Source organism: Condylura cristata, unplaced genomic scaffold, assembly GCF_000260355.1.
Source record: "Condylura cristata isolate star-nosed mole 26May11 unplaced genomic scaffold, ConCri1.0 scaffold00015, whole genome shotgun sequence".
Lineage (NCBI taxonomy): Eukaryota > Metazoa > Chordata > Mammalia > Eulipotyphla > Talpidae > Condylura > Condylura cristata.
Window position 1 is genome coordinate 31268120 of NW_004567116.1, and position 21197 is coordinate 31289316.

The 21197-nt window shown below is 46.5% G+C and overlaps 1 protein-coding gene across 1 annotated transcript in view; it reads right to left on the bottom strand.

Moving 5' to 3' along the window:
* Positions 1-21197, bottom strand: part of MICAL2 (microtubule associated monooxygenase, calponin and LIM domain containing 2) — a 129286-nt gene that overhangs the window by 73171 nt on the left and 34918 nt on the right. Inside the window, 1 exon segment of the mRNA XM_012725457.1 lies at positions 9457-9796. Coding sequence (XP_012580911.1) covers positions 9457-9720 — 264 coding nt within the window. The 5' untranslated portion in view covers positions 9721-9796.

The following is a 21197-nucleotide window of genomic DNA, read 5'->3' on the forward strand; positions in this document are numbered from 1 at the left end:
ACAGATCAGGAGTGGAGGGAAAGAATAGATGAAAGAGATCAGTGTCTTAAAGCCAGAGAAAGCAATTAGCAGCTTCAGAGTTAACATCAATATGTAAGCTCCTTGGGTGAAGGGAAAGGAAGCCTCCCTGGACTCATTCTGCAGATTTGTAGATGAATGAATTTTCCCAGGTTTGTTCCTCAGATTAGATAGCTCCTTCTCAGACTAGATAGCTCCTTCTGGAGGAAGGATTTGACAATAAAGATGTCCCCACTGCTGAATATCCATGATGCAAGAAAGAGTGTGTGGAGAATGCCAGGATGCAGCAAAATATGTTCCACACAGCTAAAGGCATTGCAAGGCCCTGAAGTTATTTGATTTATTTCACAAGAAGTTTCATAGATGAATAGTTGCGTTTTTTTAAAGGTCTTTTTATGCATATAGAACTGAGATACAGGCTAGAGGTGCAGAGATGGTGAGAGGATTCCCCAGAGACAGAGTGGGGAGCAGAACAGGCAGACTGATGAAGTACATTGCTGAGGGGAGCAGCAGGCGGGTCAGGAAATGTCTGCTGCCACTATGTGGTCACCTTTGAGGCGGGGATCGAACTCATGCGGAAGTGGCTTTAGCTTCTTAGTGCTGTGCTTTAACCCGCTGCACCACCAGGGAGGGCCAAAGATTAATAGTTTTAATGTAATATGATTTTGTAAATAATCAGGTACATCCATACATACACATAGTCAGAACACAAAGATATACTATTTTTATGTACAACTGACTCCCCTTAAGTATATATTTTCATAGCAGTATATGTTACAATAATACACGCTTGTATGCGTTTATATGTTAAACATGTTTTAAACAGAACTGGTAGCTGGTCAGGAAGACCATCCTATACCAAAACTGAGGCCCTACCCTTGTCTCCAGCTAAACTCATTTGCGAAAACCCAGGTAGGAAAAGATCTAATTGGTTGAATCTCCATGTATTTAGTTCTCTTCTACAGTTTGACTTCTGACCACTCCTGTTTCCTCTCCCATTCCTTTCCTAAGTGTTCTCGTTCCTTTCATTCCAAAGACCTTGTAAGCATCGGCTTTTCAAGAACTAAGGCTGCAACAGATATTACTATGCATCAGGCATTATTCCAGGTGCTGGGGTATCAGCAAAGGATATATTGATGAAAAAACCCTGTTCCCAATGAAGCTTATACTTTTAACGGGTTTTTGAGAGTTCTTTTGCCTACATAGAGCAACATACTATATGTGGCTAGACAGCCCCTTCTTTAAAAGCAGTTTTAATGGCTGGAGATGCCACGACCCTCTTGTGGCAACAAGGTGACAAGGACGAGTGAGCTGACCCTGTACTATCCAGTCTGACAGCCCTGAGTCATGTGTGGCGATTAAGCACCGGCAGTGGCTCCTCTGAGTTGAGACCAACTGTAAAACATGCACAGGATTCCAGACTTTATTTTTTAGAAAGAATGTTAAGATCTCAGTAATATTTCTTGTGTTGATTACATATTGAATTCATCAGATGATAAATTATAATATTGAGAAACTATTAGATGAAGTTAACTATATTGTTAAATGTTAGTATTTCTTTGTACTTTGTTAATGTCACTAGTACAACATTTTAATTATGTGACTCACTTAATGTATAACTCATATTATCTTTCCATGGACCTCACTAACCAAGAGAATTGTGGAGAATACAGTTAGTGAAACTCTAATCTCTCTCTCTCTCCCTCATCTTCCTCCCTCCCTCCCTATTTCTCTCCCTCCCTCCCTCTCTCCCTCTCCCTCTCTCTACCACCCCCCATCTCTCCACCCCCTACCCCCATTTAAAAAGAAACCCCAGGGTCAAGCAGCTCTAAAAACAGGGGTAAGTTCTGAAAATGGGCCATTGGCCAGTTTTGTTGCTGTGCAAACATCCCAGAGTGTGCTTATACAGCCTCAGTGGCACAGCTAAGCACTGTGGTACAGGCTACCTGGGACCACTGTCATATATGAGGTCTGTCATTCCCTGAAACTCTGTAAGGAGCATATGCTGAATTTAAGTCTCTGCAGTCAGTTCTTCACTTACTGGCTACGTGTTCAATCCTATGGCAGAGAGGACAACCACCTCAGGACTGGGCCCACTGAATGGCCCAGGACCTGCCTTGTGGCAGGAGGTTAAATTCAGCCTGGTATCTGCCCAGTTGACTGGAAGGTAGACAGACATAGTCACCCAAAGGTTAAAAATCCCCTGCCATGGAACACACTGATTGCCAAGATATTTTTTTCATAACTAGAAAAAAATCAAAGCAGAGCAAGAGTCTCCTGTGAGCAGGGAAGAGGGAAGCCAGGGGATAACTTCCAGTCTTGGGAGCAGCACATGAAACTGCTTTATGATTTCCAGTGGCATGTATGCTTGGATAATCCTGGCCAGAGGTTCCCGAAAGCCTTGTGCAACCCTGGGTGGGACAGGAGCTGCAAAATGATATTTTTCTTTTCTCCAAGAAAAATGAAGTGCAGGCCTTTAGTTAATCAATTTCTTTGTCCCCCTTGAAAGCTTCACCAGCAGCCAGATGCTAGTAAAGGCCTAGACAAGACTGAGCTCCTTTTCTCCACACCACAGAGAAAGGATAACCAGAGAGCAAAGCTTAGATGCAAATTTGGACAGATGTTTAAATAAGGAAATAAAGGGATTGGCTGTTACTGGCTTCTGCAAACTCACTATCAAGGCTTAGAAATATCAATTTCACCCAGTATAGCCCTGGAAAGGAAAGCTATATGTTGTAGCACATTATTTGTACAGTTTCAGAAAGAAACCTCTGGAGCTATAGAGTTCATTCATCTAGTCCCTGAACACCTTCCCTGTGCTAAGTCCTATGCTGGTACCTGAGATCCAGGGATGGGTCAGACATGATCCCTGACCTCAGAGTGTGGGAAAGAGAGCCCCCATCCCCCCGTAGGAATCTCTTAAGATCATCAGTCAGCAAAATATCAGTTGGACCAGTTTGGAAGCAAAATATCAGTTGGACCAGTTTGGATGGCATGAAACACAGCTGAGGATGAATTAGGAGAAGGTGCAAGTAGAAGGTATAAGAAGACATCAGGGAGGACTCCATGGAGGAGGTGATTCTAGCTCAACCAGATTCATAAAGAAAACAAGTTCACTAAATCAGCAAAAGGCCGCAGCTCAACACAAACAGTACAGCTTCATGGACAGGGCCATGAAAGCTCCCATTATTTGATAACATTTTGAAGAAGAAAGTATATATTGGTATTTGTTATTTTAAAGAGCATTTATCTTTTACTGATAAAACAAACTTCTTAATGAAACCATGTATAGTTAATTTTGTTTCTATTACAAAGCACTATGCAAGTGTTGGGTGGTAACAGTAATTAAATTGTTGTGATTGTGATTGTTACAAGGGCGGCAGCCACCCCTACCATATTATTCTTCTTCCCTCAGTGACCCCATTCAAAGCCACCCCACCCTGACTCCCAGAACCACAGGTGGTCAGCTCCAATGCCACTCAGCTAGGTGAAGGAAATTCGAGTGGGCACCATCCTGCCATGTGGTTCCCTTTTAAAGAAGAACTCTTCTTGACACTGTCTTGTACCAGGAGTGTGAGCGCCCACTGGAAGAACTTCCAGGGAGGAGAATGTGCCAGGTCTGTGATATTTTCAGGGCAAGGTACATTCTTTGCCTTGGAAATCTTCTATTTCTAGCCACCAGCTATCCCACAAGCTATGCTTTCATGTATCTGCAAAGCAATGCAAGAAGCAGACTGCAGCACTAAGAGTGATATGCTAGAAGTCATCTAAGCAGTCAAATGAATCGTGATCTAAATGAAAAAATAGCAGGAAACTATGAATTGGAAACAGTCTGCAGAGGAGGGAGAGGGGTTAAAACTGGGCGGGAAGAACATAAGAGACTATGGTGATGGTGCACAGGTGACTTGGTGGTGGGAATTTTACAGGGACTACACCTGAGAGGAGACAACAAACAGTGTACAAAAATGAGCAATGGCCTAAAATATTATATATTAAAATATTACCTCCAAACTACAAAAATAATAAAAGGTTTTGAGCCCTTTTTTATGCTGTAATAAAAAAACAACCCCCAATGTATATTTTTGAATGGAAAAAGCAAGGTGCATGACAAATAAGTAGAAAGGTCTTCCATTAAGGAATTAGGGGGTGCATGTATGCATATGTACTCGTATATGCACACACACCCACACAGCCTTTCATGAAGGACCCCAGGGAAGACTCTCAATGATTACCTCCAAACAGGAGATCAAGGAGTCTGGAGAAAAGAGACTACTTTTCATGGTTTATTTTGCTTGTCTTGCTTAAATTATACTTTCATGAGGATGCATTTGTTTTGAAATGATAGATACCAAGTTAGTTTTTCTTTAGAAGATAAAAACAAGTCTTTATTTATCAATGTATTTATAAAATGAACTACTATGAACCTGAATTAATCCTGTCCTATGAAGACAGCCCAAACCCAGGAGTTTTCCAACCTACTTTAATACTGCTGGGAATTGAATTTACTGAAGTTCAAATATAATGTGTAAGCAGCACCCTCCCCCCCAATAATCCAAGTGGAGAAGTGGCGACACATGTAGTAAATACAGGCCTGCATTGGTAAGCTAGGCTTGCCAGTTTGTCTAAAGTAGACAGATGTAGAGCTCATCAAAACTTTTCTGGTCAACTAGTACAGAATTTCACCCCCAGCAACCATCCTCTGCTCTGTGGGTTATACTTACAACTGCCGTATTAGGCAAAACCACCCTTGACATGCCCGAGCCAGCCTGGCTTTGAGAGCCATGGTGGGTGATTTCAGAGGTCCGGAATCTCAGATAGGCTTATCTAGGCCAGAGATAGCAGCCCTCTGCTTCCAGCTCTACCCTCCCAGCTTCAACCTTCCCATCCTCTTACCTTACCGTCCTGCCTTCCACTGTGCTCTGCTAATGAAGCTCAGGAAATCCACACTGAGTTAGGTGACAAGCATCACCCATAACCTCACCCTGGGCTATCTACCACTGGGAAGCCGCAGCACAAAGTACTTGCCATGGTCACATGAGGGAGTAAAAGGTGTGTGGTGACCCTACTGTATGCTCACAAAATACAGGTATTTCTTTCTAACAAGATCACCCAAACATTTCATAATGTAGATTGGCTCCATTTCGGCTGGTGACAAGAGTCCATGAGTCATTTCCTACAAGAATGTTTTTATGGCAATGACGTACAAATGCTTTAGAGTAAGAAGTTGGTTGCCTGTGATTACTTAGCAACCCTGGAGAGTGGTAGTAAAATCTCTAGTCTGGGAATCAAGGGACTGGTCATCAACAGTCCTCCAGTCACCTGACTGTGGCAGGGCTGTCTCTACAATCTGCATTCATCCATTCTGCCTTCCTGTCTCCCTGTATGCATCTTCATTCCCTTATACAAGAACACATTCTCCTTAGAATGTATCTCTCTTTCCCCTCTATGCCCTCTAAACTATTCCCTGCCAGGCAAACTTCTACTCATTTGTCAACCAATCATACCTCCTCTTCCAGGAAGCATTCCCAGACTGCTCCAGCCACAAGTAGTTGTTTGCTTTTCTATATTGTTGCAGAACAGTGGATATACCTCTCTCATAGCACTTAGAATATTAATGTTGATGATGGCCAAATGTTTACTGAACATTTACTATGTACAAAGCAGCAAAGATTAGCTTAATCATGGAAACTCCATGAGGAAATGCCATTACTGTCCTCATCTATAGAGAACATTACTGCGGATCAGAGATTTAAGCAACTTGTCCAAGGCTCTGAGCTATTAAGAAACTGAAAGGTGCCTAGACAAGTACTTGGCACATAGCAGCTACTCAATCATTGTTCACCTCATGAATGATTCAACAAGTGAATAAAAACAGAAACAATGACATTTCTGTCTCCTCTACAGAAAGCTCAAGTGAGAGCCACTTCTTATTCATCTTTTAAACCATCTTCCTGGCCAAATGCATAGTAAGGTGTAGGGCACTAAAGACAGCTTTTGAATGAACAAACAAAAAATATAATCAAACCAACAGACCAAATCCTGGCTGTGCCACCCTCAGGCTTTAGCGTCTAGGCATCTTGCAGGTCACCTAGCAAATGGAGAGACTTGCAATCTCTCATTAGTCTCGCAGCAGTCTAGCATTAAAGATACATAAAAAATAAATGACCAGTCTTCATTTTGTGATGATGGCAATTTCAATACTAGATTACATATTGCATATTCTTCTGGGTTGTCTTCCCTAGGATCATTACACAATAGGCTGTGGCAAGCAATCTGGGCATATTGTGGAGTCAGTATCAGTTCCTGAAAGAGTTAATTTGGCTTGATCTCTGGTTTACTCCATTCTTATCCAAACAAACCACACCCAAAGAAAGAATAATCAAGTGCCTGACAAAACCCTCATAAATAACAATCAATAATAAACAATGGCCCCATGTGAGGTCGTCATGCAACTCGTGCCAAAGTCACTTCTCTAGAACTTTGTGGATCTTTCTCCCTGTGTCCTGGCACCTCCACCAGGATCTTTGGCTTCAGACAGATCCTGGTCATCAATCTCCCCCACCACCAGTGACCAACACACACACAGACACACACAGACACACACGCACACTCACTGCTAGCATGTAAGGTACAGCACATACTTAGCACAGGGTAGAAGCTGACAAAAGGAAAATGCTGAAACCCATTCATTCCATATGGTGCTGAGATGCGTCTAAACATGGGGTGTCCAAATTGCAATGGTGGGGGTTAAGGCTGCAGTTCATCTATTTCTGCTCTCCCTGTGGCTAATCAACAACTTGGCTATAGGTCTTGCACCTGACATATTTGTATCGTGTGGCTTAGCATTAATGAGTGGCTATGTGCCTGCTAAGTGCCCAGCATTTCTTGATCAGCTAATGATCAGAATAAATACTACACCAAAGGATACCTAAAGGAGTGTGTGAGAAAGACAGTGTCTGTCCATATCTGAGGAGGGAGGAACCATGCTCTGTGTTCTGCTTGTCTGATAATGAGTACCAGAACTAGGCTTTGGAAGGTAACCATTAAGCATCAATGTGAATCTAACATGAAGAGGACCTGTACCGTAGCCACAATGCAAATCAACAGTTAGTGTTGAGACACCTGTTGTTGATCTGTCCTGGGGACCTGCTCCTCCCTCCCACTAACATGTGATGCTCGAAAGGACAGTAGCCAGTTCCCCTAGCTTTGGTCACAAGGACTGATTTAAAGGTGGGCCAATCAGAATTCTCCCCTGACATATTATTTTGTCAATATTGAGCAGAAAGAGAAAGATTCTAGCTTTGGTGGCTACAGAGCTATAAAGGTACAAACTAGAGAATGCCAACAGGGAGAAAAGTTGTTTGCGGGAAGAAGAATGGAGCCAACACAGAGGACAAGATCCCAGAGATAGTCAAAGGAGAGAGGGTGGGAGATTTTGAGTGTCTGGATCTTCCTGTTTATTCCAATTAGTGATCCCCCCCCGTTCTGTTTAAGTTAGTTCAAGTTGGGTTCTGAAGCCTAACAGTCACAGTTGTAGAGTGTATTTAGATGCAGCTTTCACTCAACAGGGGGTGCAGGGCTGTCAGGGTAGCTTTTATGAGATGGACCAACACAACACACATTTGAAATGTCTTCGTTTTTCCTCATAAGAAAGAGATAAAAATTCCTGGGCAAGAATCACTCTCAGCATCACTAAAGACATTAGTTTTTGTTTTTGTTGTTTTGTTTTGTTTCTCTTCATATTTCAGGCACCAAATGTGACCTGATACCCACAAGATGTGATGACTTTTCTATTTCAAATCACCAACGCTTATAAAAATAGGGGCTGGCCAGGTAGGCTAGGCAATCGGCTGGTGATCTTTAATAAAAGAAGGACGTCTTCATGTTGGCCACCACCACGCTGGCTGGCTCTCTCTGAAGGTCTGTCTGCACATCACTAAGGAGAGTGCCCAGCACAGCTAGAAACTGTCGGGTGTATGGGGCCATGGCCTGTCCTGATTTAAAAGAGAGCTCTTGAGGCAGTCCTTGAGAAAACACACTGAGCCAGCCACCCGACTCCTAGGGGACCTTTGAGAAAGCAAGTCCTCATAGAGAATTACTGAGGATGGTGACACTTCATAAGCTAAAAACTCTCCCTTCTCTAAGTGTGAGGATTTTCCCAGTGAGCCATGAACCCTGAAGTAACAACTAGAAAGGGAGGTGCTGGGTACGCATTGCACATTGGATGCCGGCTCCACATCTCTCTCCCCTTTTCTTTAACACTTTTATCTTCTCACCAGGATGCTGGAGTTGGCAGGTGACCAGCAGCCCCACGTGGATAGCTAGTATGTTCTGGGCTAGAGCCTTCAGTCTGGTGGGCCTGATGGATTGCTTTCCCTATGCCCTGTAGAGGAGAGGAGCCTCAGGTTCTGAGGAGCTTGGCAGCTGTTTCCCCCAGGGCAAAGGCAAAGCAGCCATCTCCCATGGTGGATGCAAGCACTCCTCATCACCAAAACAAAAACACAACAATCCTAATCGCCATGGAGAGTTCAATCTTTTTGTCTGGGATTGGCACCGACTAGAATTCCAGGGGCTCTGGCTGAGCTACCTCCTGTGAGGTCTAAATACAGCATGATCACTTTTAACCTAAACATACAGTCTGGACCAGGGCCCAGGGCTGTCAGCCCCTAAGGGCCAGCCAGGAAGTCTTGGCTTCTAACTGCCTGCTTGATGGTAGGCATTTCAAAGACATGTGATATGCAGGTCAGCCCCGTGCTCACCAATGTTGCCTATGGCCAAACCATGGTGCAAGGTGTCAGCTTGTGGGGCAAGTGTGATCCTGAGCAGGGAGAGGCATCCTGGGGAAGTGGAGAATGCAGAGGTGTGAGGAGGTAGGAAAGGGAGAGAAGAAAAGGCAAGGAGGACTAAGACCCACTAGTGAACTGAAAGTTGGGAGGCATCTTCTAAAATATTTGGAGGAACACAACTTTCAATGTTATGCATCGCCATGGAATTTAGGGTTGAATACCTAGAATTAGAGCAAAGTCACCTCCTAGTTGCATGATCTGTACTAGATAATGGCCATCAAGGTTTCCAGAGTTTTAAATGGCTCAAAGGACTGCTGCAGATGTTTAAAAAGACCATGTACACAAAGAGACTAGAAAATGGTCACAAAACAGTAGCTACTAGAAGTAGCAACAGTGATGATAACAGTAGACGTAGGCTAATGGCAAGCACTTGCTTCATGCCTCAACTTTGCCATGGAGAGGGCACAGAAGAGCTGTGGGGCACCATGGTATGGGTAAGCTGTGCAAGTCAGACAAGTGAAACTTTCAACTAAACAATGAAACACACCGAGGTCTGTCAAGAACCCTAAGATGGCAAAATGACACCCACTTCCAGCCTCCCCGAAAGTCAGCCCATAAAAAGCACAAGGTAAAAAATGCCCACTTTCCCTACCTTGGTGTTCAGACATGACTTCCCCCGGTTGTACTCTTTGTGGGAGCCACGCTTGTCCAACTTGTACCACAGGGCCTTGGCCTTCCAGGTAGTCACCTTGGCCTTGAGCTTGGAATAAAAGTTTCTGTGGTCCAGAGGGTCCAGGTCCAGGTGTCGCGTAAGGATGTTGAAGGCCTGGAGTGTGCCTTTACAGGTGGATGCCTGGACGAAGTTCTCAAAGACCTGCCCAGCCTGGGCCTGCTTCTCATCTTCATTTTCCCCCATGTTCAGGAGCCACGTGGTGCAATGGTGTGAAGAGGATGGAGGAGAACACCATGAAGTCCCTGGGGGAACGTCACACCTGCAAATGTAGGAGGTGGCAGAGGTGAGCTCCGTGGCGATGAGGGTTGGGTAGGGGTATGAATGACTTATAAAATGTATGCACGTGCTTTCTAACTGCCAATGTCACCCCCTTACAAAGCTTCTCCTCAGCACCCCACTCCTCTTTGTTGACCGAAAAGAACGCAGGCTGCTTAACGTTAGACGTTGGCTAGTATGAACATCACCTGACCAATCTTGCCATGAGTCCACTAGTTCTAGAAAATCAAGCATCTTTGAAAACTTGTAATTCTTGGTTCTGAAAGCCAGTCGACTGATATGAATGCACCCTAACTGCATTACATCAGTGGACAGCCCCCCTAAATCAAGGCACATTTCCTCCCTAGGTTTCCAGACCACCTCATGTGCAGCTCACCCAGTGCTGCTGCAAGTAAACAATGGGACTAGCAGTTCTGCTAGAAGGTGGGGGAACTTTGGTGTTTGGATGTTATATCATTTGTACACCCAGGAGGTGAAAATCAAGAAGTAGTCAGTGGGTGTCTCTGGAATAAAGTAGCCTTAGATATCAAATTTTAAACTCACTCTTTGTTAGTGACCAGAGGAGCAAGGTCTTTCTCCTATACTGAGGACAAGCGGCAAGTTTCTGAAGCTTTTCTCTATTGCCAGTAAAGACAGAACGACAGCGAGACACATGGGTCTCCTCCCCGCGTACAAGAGCCTGTGCTTTGTAAGCCCAAGCTGGGAGCAACTCGGAACGAGTGCTCAGACTGACGGAGGGAGAAGTGCGATGGGTATTCATTCACATCACAAAAATAGCTTGCTTGGGTTTTGGCATCGTCCTTTTGTGCCACTCTAACCTCAGGCATTTCTTAGGAAAGTCATTTAAGTTTCAAAGGAACAAAAATAAATTAGAACTGATTTTCCAAAGCGCTGGTTTCCCCAAAGTTAATACAAGAAGACAAGTGTGGAGGATCTGGGGCTGCCCCAGCTGTCAGGAGGTTTTGCAGGGGTCTGTACACGGCAGGATGCAGTGCACTGAGATGCCCCCACAGGCTCCTGGCAGGAGGAAGTCAGCCAACTCACAGGGACAAGGCCCTCAGGTGGCACCCCCACTCTCCAGATGGGAACGCTCTCATGGGTGCATTCGGACTGTAGGCCAGCCTCATCACACAAAAAGCAAAGAATGGTGTGATGTTTACCTTCTTCCTGCACAGTGTCCTAAACACTCAGCAAGAGTGGGGCCTCAGCAAGAGTCATCCGTCACCTTAGCTGCTACGGAAACTGAAGAAAGACAGACCCATAAAGTGTATTCTACAGGGCAAGGCTTCTAAGTATGAACAAAGTTCATGCAAGCCCAGAGCAGGCAGAGTCCAACAGGACTTGCAGAAGTCCGAGAAGCCACGAGACAAATTGCCAAAAATGCTACAATCTGCGGAACTAGATGATTTTCAAAATACTGAGGAATGTATGTTCCGTGCAAAGGTAGGAGGGTATGGTGGAACCACAGCTGGTTCAAGGTGTCAGCACTTCAGGAATCATGACCAGATGTGGTGAGGTGTCCAAGGCAGATCGTGGAGTCTGTCTACTCCAAGCTGCTCCAGTGGGCCATGGGGTACAGGTGAAGGATCGGCAGGGTGAGAGAAGTTTTAGGAAGATGAGCTGGCAGAGGGTGGACTGGAGAAGGGGGAAGCTAAGGGCAACCGGGGCAGCAATGAGGTAAGAAGCTGGGAAAGCCATTAGGAGAAGCAAGCACGCACGTGAATGCTGTGGGGGGGCCTGGCCAGGCCCCGCCTGTACAGAGCTGTCTGCTGGGGCAGACCAGCTCTTAAGATACCAGACCGACAGAAACTAAGAGGTGAACTACAGAAAAGACCCCTCCCTCGCTTCCATCTTTCTCCAAGCACACCTGGCACCACCTCAGCTACAGGAAGAACAGTCCCGGGCAAAGCCAAGCCCCATGCCTTCACAGGAGTCCTTGGGAGAACTTACCTGTCTGCACTAGACTCTGCAATTCAACAAATGTAACAAACTTGAGGCGTGAAGGGTAAGACATGGCTTCCCTCACAGATGAGCTCTTGGCTCCTTTAATGTCCGCGGTGCTCACTCTGGCATCACTCACATAAACACTGCCTCCCACTGTGGTTCAACTCTCCCCCGTGCGCAAGGCCTGCCACCCAGAGAGCATACACAGAGCGGGACGTGTGCTTTTCAGAGCCTGTTAACATCCTCAGTCTTTATTTGTCTTTGGAACCACTTCTGTTGAACAAAGAATTCAGGAGCTGATGGGCAAATACAAAGCTACTTGGCTTCCATTTCACAGTGCAGGCCTTTCTGCAGATGGGAAGGTGTGTGGAGACCAGGAGGCTTTGGGACCACCGGGGTCTGGCTCTCAGCACCGCCCCTCATTGCCTGTGTGTCCTCACACAAATCCCTTGGTTTGAGCCTCAGTCATTTTCTTTGTAAGAGACTGTGATATGCGTCCCACAGGGGTGCTGTGGTGGACCGGATACAGGCCAGAGGCAGGGCATGGAAGGTTCTGGAAGCCAGAGAGGCATGCTGCCTCTATCACACTTGGTCCAAAATGTACCAGTATGAAAAATAGTTTTGTAAACTGTTCCCAAGTTTCCAGCGCTTCCTTGTCTAAAATGGTGAATTGCTTAAAGGTATCAAGCCAGACCTGACTCCCAGGAATAATTTACAAACTGGAAGAACCAGTCTCCTTCTAAACCAAGGGGCCTCTCCTCCTCCCCCCAAAGAAAAATGAACAACTTAATCTGAGGACTCCAGCAGAAAGAGCCAAAGGTGGTGCTAAGGGTGCTGGGTAGGCGTGGGAGCTCCAGGAACTGGCCCTTATCTAGGTGAGATAAGGGAGGTGGAGGGGATGGCTAGACAGGCGGAGATAAGCTGCTTGGACAGAGCCCCAGCAGCGGTACCAGGCTCAGACCTGCCTGCCGAGGTCTAAATGCCTGTCTCAACCTTTAAATCCGGCTTTCCTGTTTAAGACAAAGCCTTCAACATGCCCCCAACAACCAAGAGAGATAGGTCACCTCACAGAAGAACAATAGAGAAGTCAGAGCCTGGCAAAAGTGGGGAGAACCAGGTCCAGCTGCTGCCAGCTGTGCAACTTAGCAAGTGATTTCATCTATCTGCAAAATGAGTAATGCTTCATGGAGCTGTCAGGAATAAATGGTATCACGTCGACGATGGGCTCAGCACCTGGCAGCTGTCTGAGAACTTAGTCTTCCCATGGCCCAACAGGAAGCATAGGAGGAACACTCGGACTGGGGAGACTAGTTTCCCAGTGGGGGCATTGCATGTACTTTAAAGCCAGAAGCTTCCAATTCAGAAGATCTGGTTTTAAACCCACTTCTTAGATTCACAGCTTTGGACAAATCACCTTATGAGTTTTCAGCTTCCCATATATAGAAAGGGGGTAACTCATATATGTTAGCTTTGGTCATGAATGAGAAAGGCTAATGTAGAGTTGCTATGAGTCTGTGGCTGAATTTTAAGACTTTTCTTCTAGAAACTAGAGTCTAAGACTTTTGAAGGATACCTTTCTCCTTCCCTAAAAGAAGGTGAAGGATTGGTTACACCAGAAGATCTGGGGTGGCAGGTCTTTTAAAAGCCTTCCTGTCAACTACCAGCCAGTTGTTGCCTTTCTGAGTTTGATGTGAAATATAAATAAAACCAACTACCCAGAAATCAGAAAGGTTTCTGCATTTTCTGGGAAGAAACAAGATGTGATGCTTTAGTTTCCAAGAATAGCCTTGAAGCAACTTGATTTTTGCCAACTGGAGTCCCGTATTTGTGGTTCTGCTCGTCTGCCTATGTGACTTCATGAGTCACAAAGCATTCCCTTTCCCTGCCTCTGGCTGCTACAAATTAAAACTCAGAGCCTAGGCTTGCTGGAGACAGCTCTGATAATGGGCTTGGCCGCGGCACCTGGAGACAAGTTGAGGGTTTGGGCAGAGTTCCTCACTACTCGTCAAAAAGAGAGAAGGGGTCTCCTGGTCCAAGCATCACCAGTGCAATGAATTTAGGCTTCTCATACCTTCTCCTCTCATGCTCACCACAACATACCATGTAGTGGATAAATGATGAATTCTACAAAAATGTAAGGCTGGGTAGACCCTTCCAACAAAGCAGCAGTTGGGCCCAGGAGAAAAGCTCAACCCTCAACCCACCCTCAGGAGCCTTGTAGTTACGTCAAAGTCAATACAATAAAAAACCAAAGCTATTTACACAGACCATGCCAAGTTGCCTGATCAAACATCTTCCAGGTGAACCTCACCAAGTGTTCTCATAATGAAATAGGGGTGTTCACCCCCATGATCTGGCAAGCAGGACTGAGGGCCCCAATCCCATGCCTCATACACATAAGACACCCGCTGAGTCACAGCTATCTGGGCCCCACACCTGGGAGGCGCAGGTGCCAGCCAGGGCTTGGGAAGTGTGAAGTCCCTTCTCCACAAATGGCAGCTCTGTAGAGCCCAGCAGGGGGGCTGCTGCAGCCCCCATCTTCTCAGCCAGCCCAAGGACATCCAACTGTCCATCTACTAGAGCATATTGCAACCAACTTGAACCCAAGGGGCCACTCCCAGAGTTGGAAGGGACAGAGCCAGCTGAGCTCCCTGTATTCTTGCAGCCAGGCATCCCCAGACTTCCCTTGGTCACAGGTCCAAGGCAGAGCACGTGACCTCATCTCACTGGAAGAGCCACAAGAGGATCAGTCTTCTTCCTGGTTCCTCGGGGCCAGCAATCCCGCCTCTCCAAAAGTTGATCCCTGTTCCTGGCTTTAGCCCTACTACCCATGGGAAGTCAAAGCCCTTTCCATGTGAGTAAACCCACGGTGCAGTCTCATTTGCACACCACCTGAGCCCCATGAAAGGCTGCTGAAACACATCCAAGTTCCATCCTGAGCGCGGCACCACACTGCCTTGTCCACACTGCCCTAGACGAGAGCTCTGGGGAGAGTCTCCAGGACAACACAGGCCCTGGCCTTCCATGCTGCCTACTGCTGAGAGCCCAGGCTCACTCGCCTCTCTTCCTCCCAGCCCCAGCCCTCTCCCACTCGTTTCCAGTAGACAGCTGGCCCCGCTGGTCTGACTTGGAATCACCTCTCACATTCCCACTTCCTCACCCCCACCTACTTCCTCTGGGAACCGCCGTGATAGATGCTGAGGTGACCCCTTCTCTCTGCTCTCCCTCCTCCCCCGCCCCACCCCAAGTCAGAGATGCACATGCTAAGCAGTCGCCATGCCAGGAGGCCAGGCTTTCACTGGCATCATCCTATAGAGTCCTCACAAGTGTGTGGGGGTAGGATAGAATGTTTCTCCCTCGAAGAAACACAGGTCTCAAAAAAAAAAAAAAAAAATTCCAAAAAAAAACAATTCCAAACTCACTCATCTCCTTTTCCTGTAATGCAATTAGTTGCACATTGTGTGATACATGTATGCACAGGTATGTGCATGTACACACACATTTAAAATCTTGGTTTCTAGAGCGCCACATCTTTGCTTACACTGCTTAGCCTTCCTTGAAAGGTCTTCCAGGAGAAGCAAAGCCTTTGAGGTGGCAGAACTCTGGCCTGGGCGTGAGGAGACAGGGTCTGCCCTTCTCATGGTCCACAGAGGCACTCACAGTCACACTGCTCACAGGGTACATGTGCCTGCTGCCAAACCCCCACATCTATGATCTCATAACCACCCTTGTGTGGCAGCAGAAGGGTAGGATTTACAGGGGCGGGTAACTTCAAGATCCCTCAGGTATGGGGTGGGGGTGCTATGTGAGGAGTCCAGTTTCCCCTTGCTTCCAAATCCCTGCTCTGAGCTGCCCATCCGTAAGCCAAGTAGATGTAAATGACACCTCTGCCTTTCACTGTGCAAATTAAATGATTCAAGTTCTATGGTTTCTGAAGTTCTCTCAGGCTCCAAGAATCTACAAATGTCAACAATAGGGTGTGGTCTCCTAAGTTATGGTGCAACCAAATAATAAAGCACCGGCCGTCCTTTAAAAATAATATTTATAAAGACATTTAATCCACAGGGAAATGTCCATGCCCTCATGAGCATGAAAGACAGGGGACAAATGCAGAATCTCCATAGGATTCCAGCCCCACAAAGTACTCTCTGCAGGAGAAGGAAAATAAACACTAACAGCAAGTGTGTGTGCAGAGTGCTAATTCAGAGGATTTTTATTTTAAGCTTTTAGGCTTTTCTGTATTTCCCAGATTTTCTGCCAGAAGCATGTAAAGACGTCACAACTCCCTCCTTCCAAGTACAGGAGTCCTTTCCCTGCCTGGAGTGCTGGTCTCAGCACCCGGAGGTCGGCTTCTGTGGCTTTACTTCGCAGGGCTAACAAGAGCTTGGTCCTGGGGCTCTACCACAGCGTCAGTGCTATTTTCTCCAGAACAGAAAAGGAACTTCGTATGAGAAGCCCTGACAGGGTGCCTACTTAATGACCGGCTTACACTTTACTGAGTTAGGAATGAGCCCTCCAAGGCTGTGCCCCCCACCACCCTGCTCTCTGCACCACGGGCCACAAGTCCAGGGAGGCAGGCCCCTTCCCCAGGAGCCGTGCAGGGGGTGGGGAAGATGGCATCTTTGACCGGCCTCAGCTGTGCCTGTGGGATCCCCTGCCAGTGAACCCAAGAAGGAAATCTGTGTGCCTGGTTATGAGCCAGGAGCTGACCAAGTAACATACAGCTACACACACACAATGAACCCACACTGCCAGCAAGAGCTTAGTGGCCTGTTTTGCACGTGCCTGGCATCATCATGACCCCACACTGGGTGCCCAGGAAAACGGATCTCAACATTTTCATTCCCAGGAGCTCAGGCTATCTCAAAACTAATAATGGATGGTACCTAGAATAAGCAAATAGAAAGTAGAGCATGGACCCCAGGGGCTGGGGGAAAGGGAATCGGGAGAGATGGTTTAATGGGTCCAGACTTTCAATCTGAGATGACAAAAAAGTTCTGGGGATGGATGGTGGTGATGGATTCAACGACATGAATGTACTTACTGCCAGTAACTATGCTTAAAAATGATTACAATGGTACAATGGTGGTGGGTTTTTTTTTGTTTGTTTGTTTTGGTTTTTTTTTTTTTGAGTAATATATGTTTTCCCACAATACCATAATTTAGAATGCACAGGATGAATAAAATGCCACAACTACTACCTAAGAGTGGGAGTCACCCAGGATCACAGCACAACACTTGTGACCTAAATAAGAATGAAGTTCATTTTCTAAAATACTTATTAGTTAAAATGTCGTAAGCAAAATAAGCCGTTAGACTAATGAAGGAAACTTACTGCTCTTTATTTGACCCAAATAAATTTTTAATCTTTTTTTTTTTGTAAGTCATCTAGGCTTGTATCATTCTTTCTTCCAAATTTCATTTGCCCCCAGGAGGCCTATGGAAGCTCCATTTTTCCAAGTTCCAAATGCCTTCCCAAGGTAACCACCACTGACAGCCCCTCTACCCCACAGCACCTGTGAACTTGTAACATCCTCAGAAGGCTGGGGACCAAACCCTTGGTCTTAGGTCTCAGGGTCTACCACACCTTGCCCCAGGTAAGCACTTAAGTCCCTATGGTCCCTAGACTGTGGACCCACAGAAAACAGTTACTTGAAAGCAGGGAGCATTCTTTGAGGTATGTATAGGTTCCCTAAAAGCTCCCTATGGACAAGTTTAGGTTACCCAAGACCTATAGAGCATGCTAGCTGGCTTGAATGAGTGGTAACAACGGCTATGCATATTTTTCATTGACTAACATTAATTTCAGGCTCACTGGGATGAATCCTTTCGATGTTAGAAGAATCCTATGGTAATGCAAAAACAGAACCTTCCCCATTAAAAAGCCATGTCTGATACATCATGTACCATACCTGTGTGGATGCAAGCTCATCTTCACCTCTACTAACTCCTAGTCTTATTTTAAGGCCCTTCTCTTCTAGACATGCCCCGCTCACTGATCCCAGCCTTCCCAACATGGGCTGGATCCCTCCCACAGTATCCTGTATCTTCCACTATAGTAAGTCCTACTGTGTTGAAATTAAAGTTTTACTTCCCTACTTCCAGCTTCTTACACAAGACCTTCTCATATAGTGTTAAGTGAGTGAAAAAATGATGTTTCAACCCTTGGAGACATAATAATCATTGACATTTAATGAGCATCAATAACATCCCAGTCAATGAGTTCAAAGCTTTATATTTATTAAAGAAGCTAATCATTGTTACAAACTAAAGCATGGCTAGATACTATTATTATCCCCATTTTTCAGAGAATTAGGAAAGTCTGCAACTTGTCCAAGGTCATGTGGCCAGAAGCAGCGATCTTATAACTTAAAGTCCCATAGCTAGAGTTCAGTGCCCACATCCATAACCAGCAAACCATACCGCACCCACCCAAAGAGGATGGGGCCAGAGGCACAAATGCTGCCTAACACCCCATCAGGGGCACGGTCCCCCCCTCTGCCCCTGTAAGTTCCCAAGTCCTTGAAGCTTGAAGCTCGAAGCTTATGTGGGGTGGTGTGCAGAGCACTAACTTCTGAGTAAGTGAGCAGTCCCTGGAGCAAGTAAGTCATAAACAACATAGAGTCCCTGTGAAAATCAAAGGAAGGTGCCTCTCACATGGCGGCCCCACAGATGTGCTCATTAAGTGTAGTTCCAGCACACTACCCTGGGGCTAACTCCCAACACCCCAAGACATGCCAGGCCAAAGCAAAGCAAAGCAGAAAGCGGTGCATTTTGAGGGATGATGAAGACGGGCATTTTCCCCTTAATCTACCTCATGCTGAGGTGGGACAGCTGAAAGCATATTTTCCATGGCGTCTTTGCTCAGCACACCCTTAAAGGCACTCCCCAGGTGAACCTTTGTATCTGGATGGCACTACATCTCCTGACTTGCTGAAAATAGGCCTCAGGGACTTGGATCCTAGTAATTAGTCAGGAGGATAGAGAGGGATGCGGGGGAGGAAGCGTAGAAGTCATGGCAAAGTGAACTTGAAAAGGATTTCTTGAGGATGCCTGCTTTTTGTGTGCAGGACCACACCCAGCACGGGGACAACTTCAGAGCAGACCCTGCCCCCAAAGATGACAGCTGTGTCAAAAATGCCCCATTTTGGAGAAATGTGTCAAATGACCACATTTTCAACAAAAAGAAAGAAAGAAAGAAAGAAAGAAAAGATCAACAACTGACAAAAGCTTGTGAATTTATCAATGTGAAGTCCATCTCAAAAATTAGCACAAATGCAACCAGAGTTAGATTTCTATTTGCTTTCATTGGAGAAAACAAAATGGCGCTCCCACTTCCTCCCTTCACAGCCTAGGTTCCAGGAGTGTACCCTGGCTATCTCTGATCCCTCATCTCCACTTACCCTCAGCCCACTCCTTCTCCCTCACTCCCACACACAGCCCAGCCTGGACACCTGTTTCTAAGGCTGTGACCAACTCGGTTGCCTAATCCGATCATTTCTCAGATCTCACCTTAGTCACGGTTGCTCCAATTCCAGTCTCTGTATACTCACCTCTTTCTAGCTGTCCCCAAAATTTTGCTGCAAGTCACAATTCTGATGTTCTCCCTCCTGATGTCAGAAATCTGAACACCCCCACAGTTCAACCGGCATCTACCTCCTATTGACTTATCCAGCCATCCCTGCTGCATTCCAACCTGTATTGCTATATTTCAGCTGCTGATTATACACCCCCAAAGCTTACCGAGACCTCACACATGGTCAGTTCACCTCCCACCCCCACCTGCTCCCCCTCTGCATCCCCAGCCTGAGTACAGGGCACCATCTACACCAGACTCTCGCGTCTCCTTGGAGTCACCTTCTCTGGCCACCTGCCTTCATCCCATAGAGCTGGCCAGTGCCCAAGTCCTGTCTTCTCAATGGCCCCATCCACTGCTCCTGCTTTCACTGAGAACAGTTATTCAATGCTTTCCCTGCATCCCCATCACCTCCTTCCAGCTCACCAGCCCATTCCTCAAACTACTGCCGAAGAGATTTTTATGTCAAAAAAGCAAACTTGGTCAGGCTTGTTCCTGTTTCCAGTCCTTCACCAGCCCCCTGACAACCCTCAGGAGTGCAATCTTTAGATTGTAGATTGCAGAACAACCTCTAGATAGTACAGCAGTGCAAAACCAACCCCATTCATACTTCAGCTGCTCCCAGTCCCTTGTACTCTATACCCCTGAGCCATCTGCTGTGCCCTGATAAACTCAACTCCTTCAGACCTCCCCCTTGGACCATTGTTCATGGTCCCTCTGTCCAGAACACCTGACCATCCAGGCTCTGGTCAGTTGGTGAAATCCAGTCATCAATTAAACTGAAACATTCAAGGTGGCAGAGTGGCAGGGATCATAGTGTGGACTCTGGGATCAGGCAGATGCACCCACCACTTAGTAGGTGTGTGAGGTGACAAACTGCCTACCTCTTTGAACCTTCGTTTCCTCATCCATAAAGTGAGGATAATGACAGTGCTGACCCCACTGGATTATGTGAGAATGAAATGCAATAATGTCTGGCTGGGAGGTATTTCTGGCTGCACAGTTCTCTGAAGCCTCTCCTTGGCCTCCCACACTGTACCCTGTGGAGGGCCTAAGGATGGTCTCACATATACAATTGTATCTGTCATGTATACTATTGTATTATGCTGTCTCACCCAACTGTGAGCTCTCTGATCCCAGAGGTCGCACACCCCAGAGTCTGGCACCTGTGCCTCTGAGGATAGCAGATACTTCTCACCACTGCTTATTGATAAAATCCAATCAAGAGCAGCCACAAAATCCAGGTTATGTGGTGAGTTGAACTGTGAAAGCCTTTTGTCTTTAATCACACCAGAATTACCTAGGAGCCTCAAACTAGTCTCACATCCCATGCCCTTTCCCATCTCACCAGTATCCCCCTGCACCCTGTTCCCAGAACCCTAGGGCTCTCTACACCCCACTGCTGAAGTCCAAACTCTCCCGCTGGACTCATTAGCCTCCCTCTCCCCTATCACAATGCAGCCCCATTAGGCTCCATTCCCAGAGGTATCGGGGCTCCCCTAGAGCTGCCTCAAGTAGGCTGGGCCCTTCAGAGCTCCACATGTAGCCTCTGCCTCCCCCTTCCACCCGTTTAAATCTCACCCGTCCTCTGAAGCAGAGTCAGGACCTAACGGCAGCCCTCCTACACACCACCTCCTATGTAGCCGTCTAGTCAGGGAATCAACTGAGTGCCAGTTATTGGTAAAGGTGGCAGCAGAGGGGAGACCAGGACTGGGGGAACACATGGGACAGAGTGACGAGCAGCCTGGTGTGGCAGAGCTGATCTAGGGGATGAGCGGGACTCCAGGTGTAAACCTTCCCCGTCCCTTACTGAGCTCTCTCTCCCACACATTCTTTGAACTCCTGGAGTCCGCGCCAGTGATCA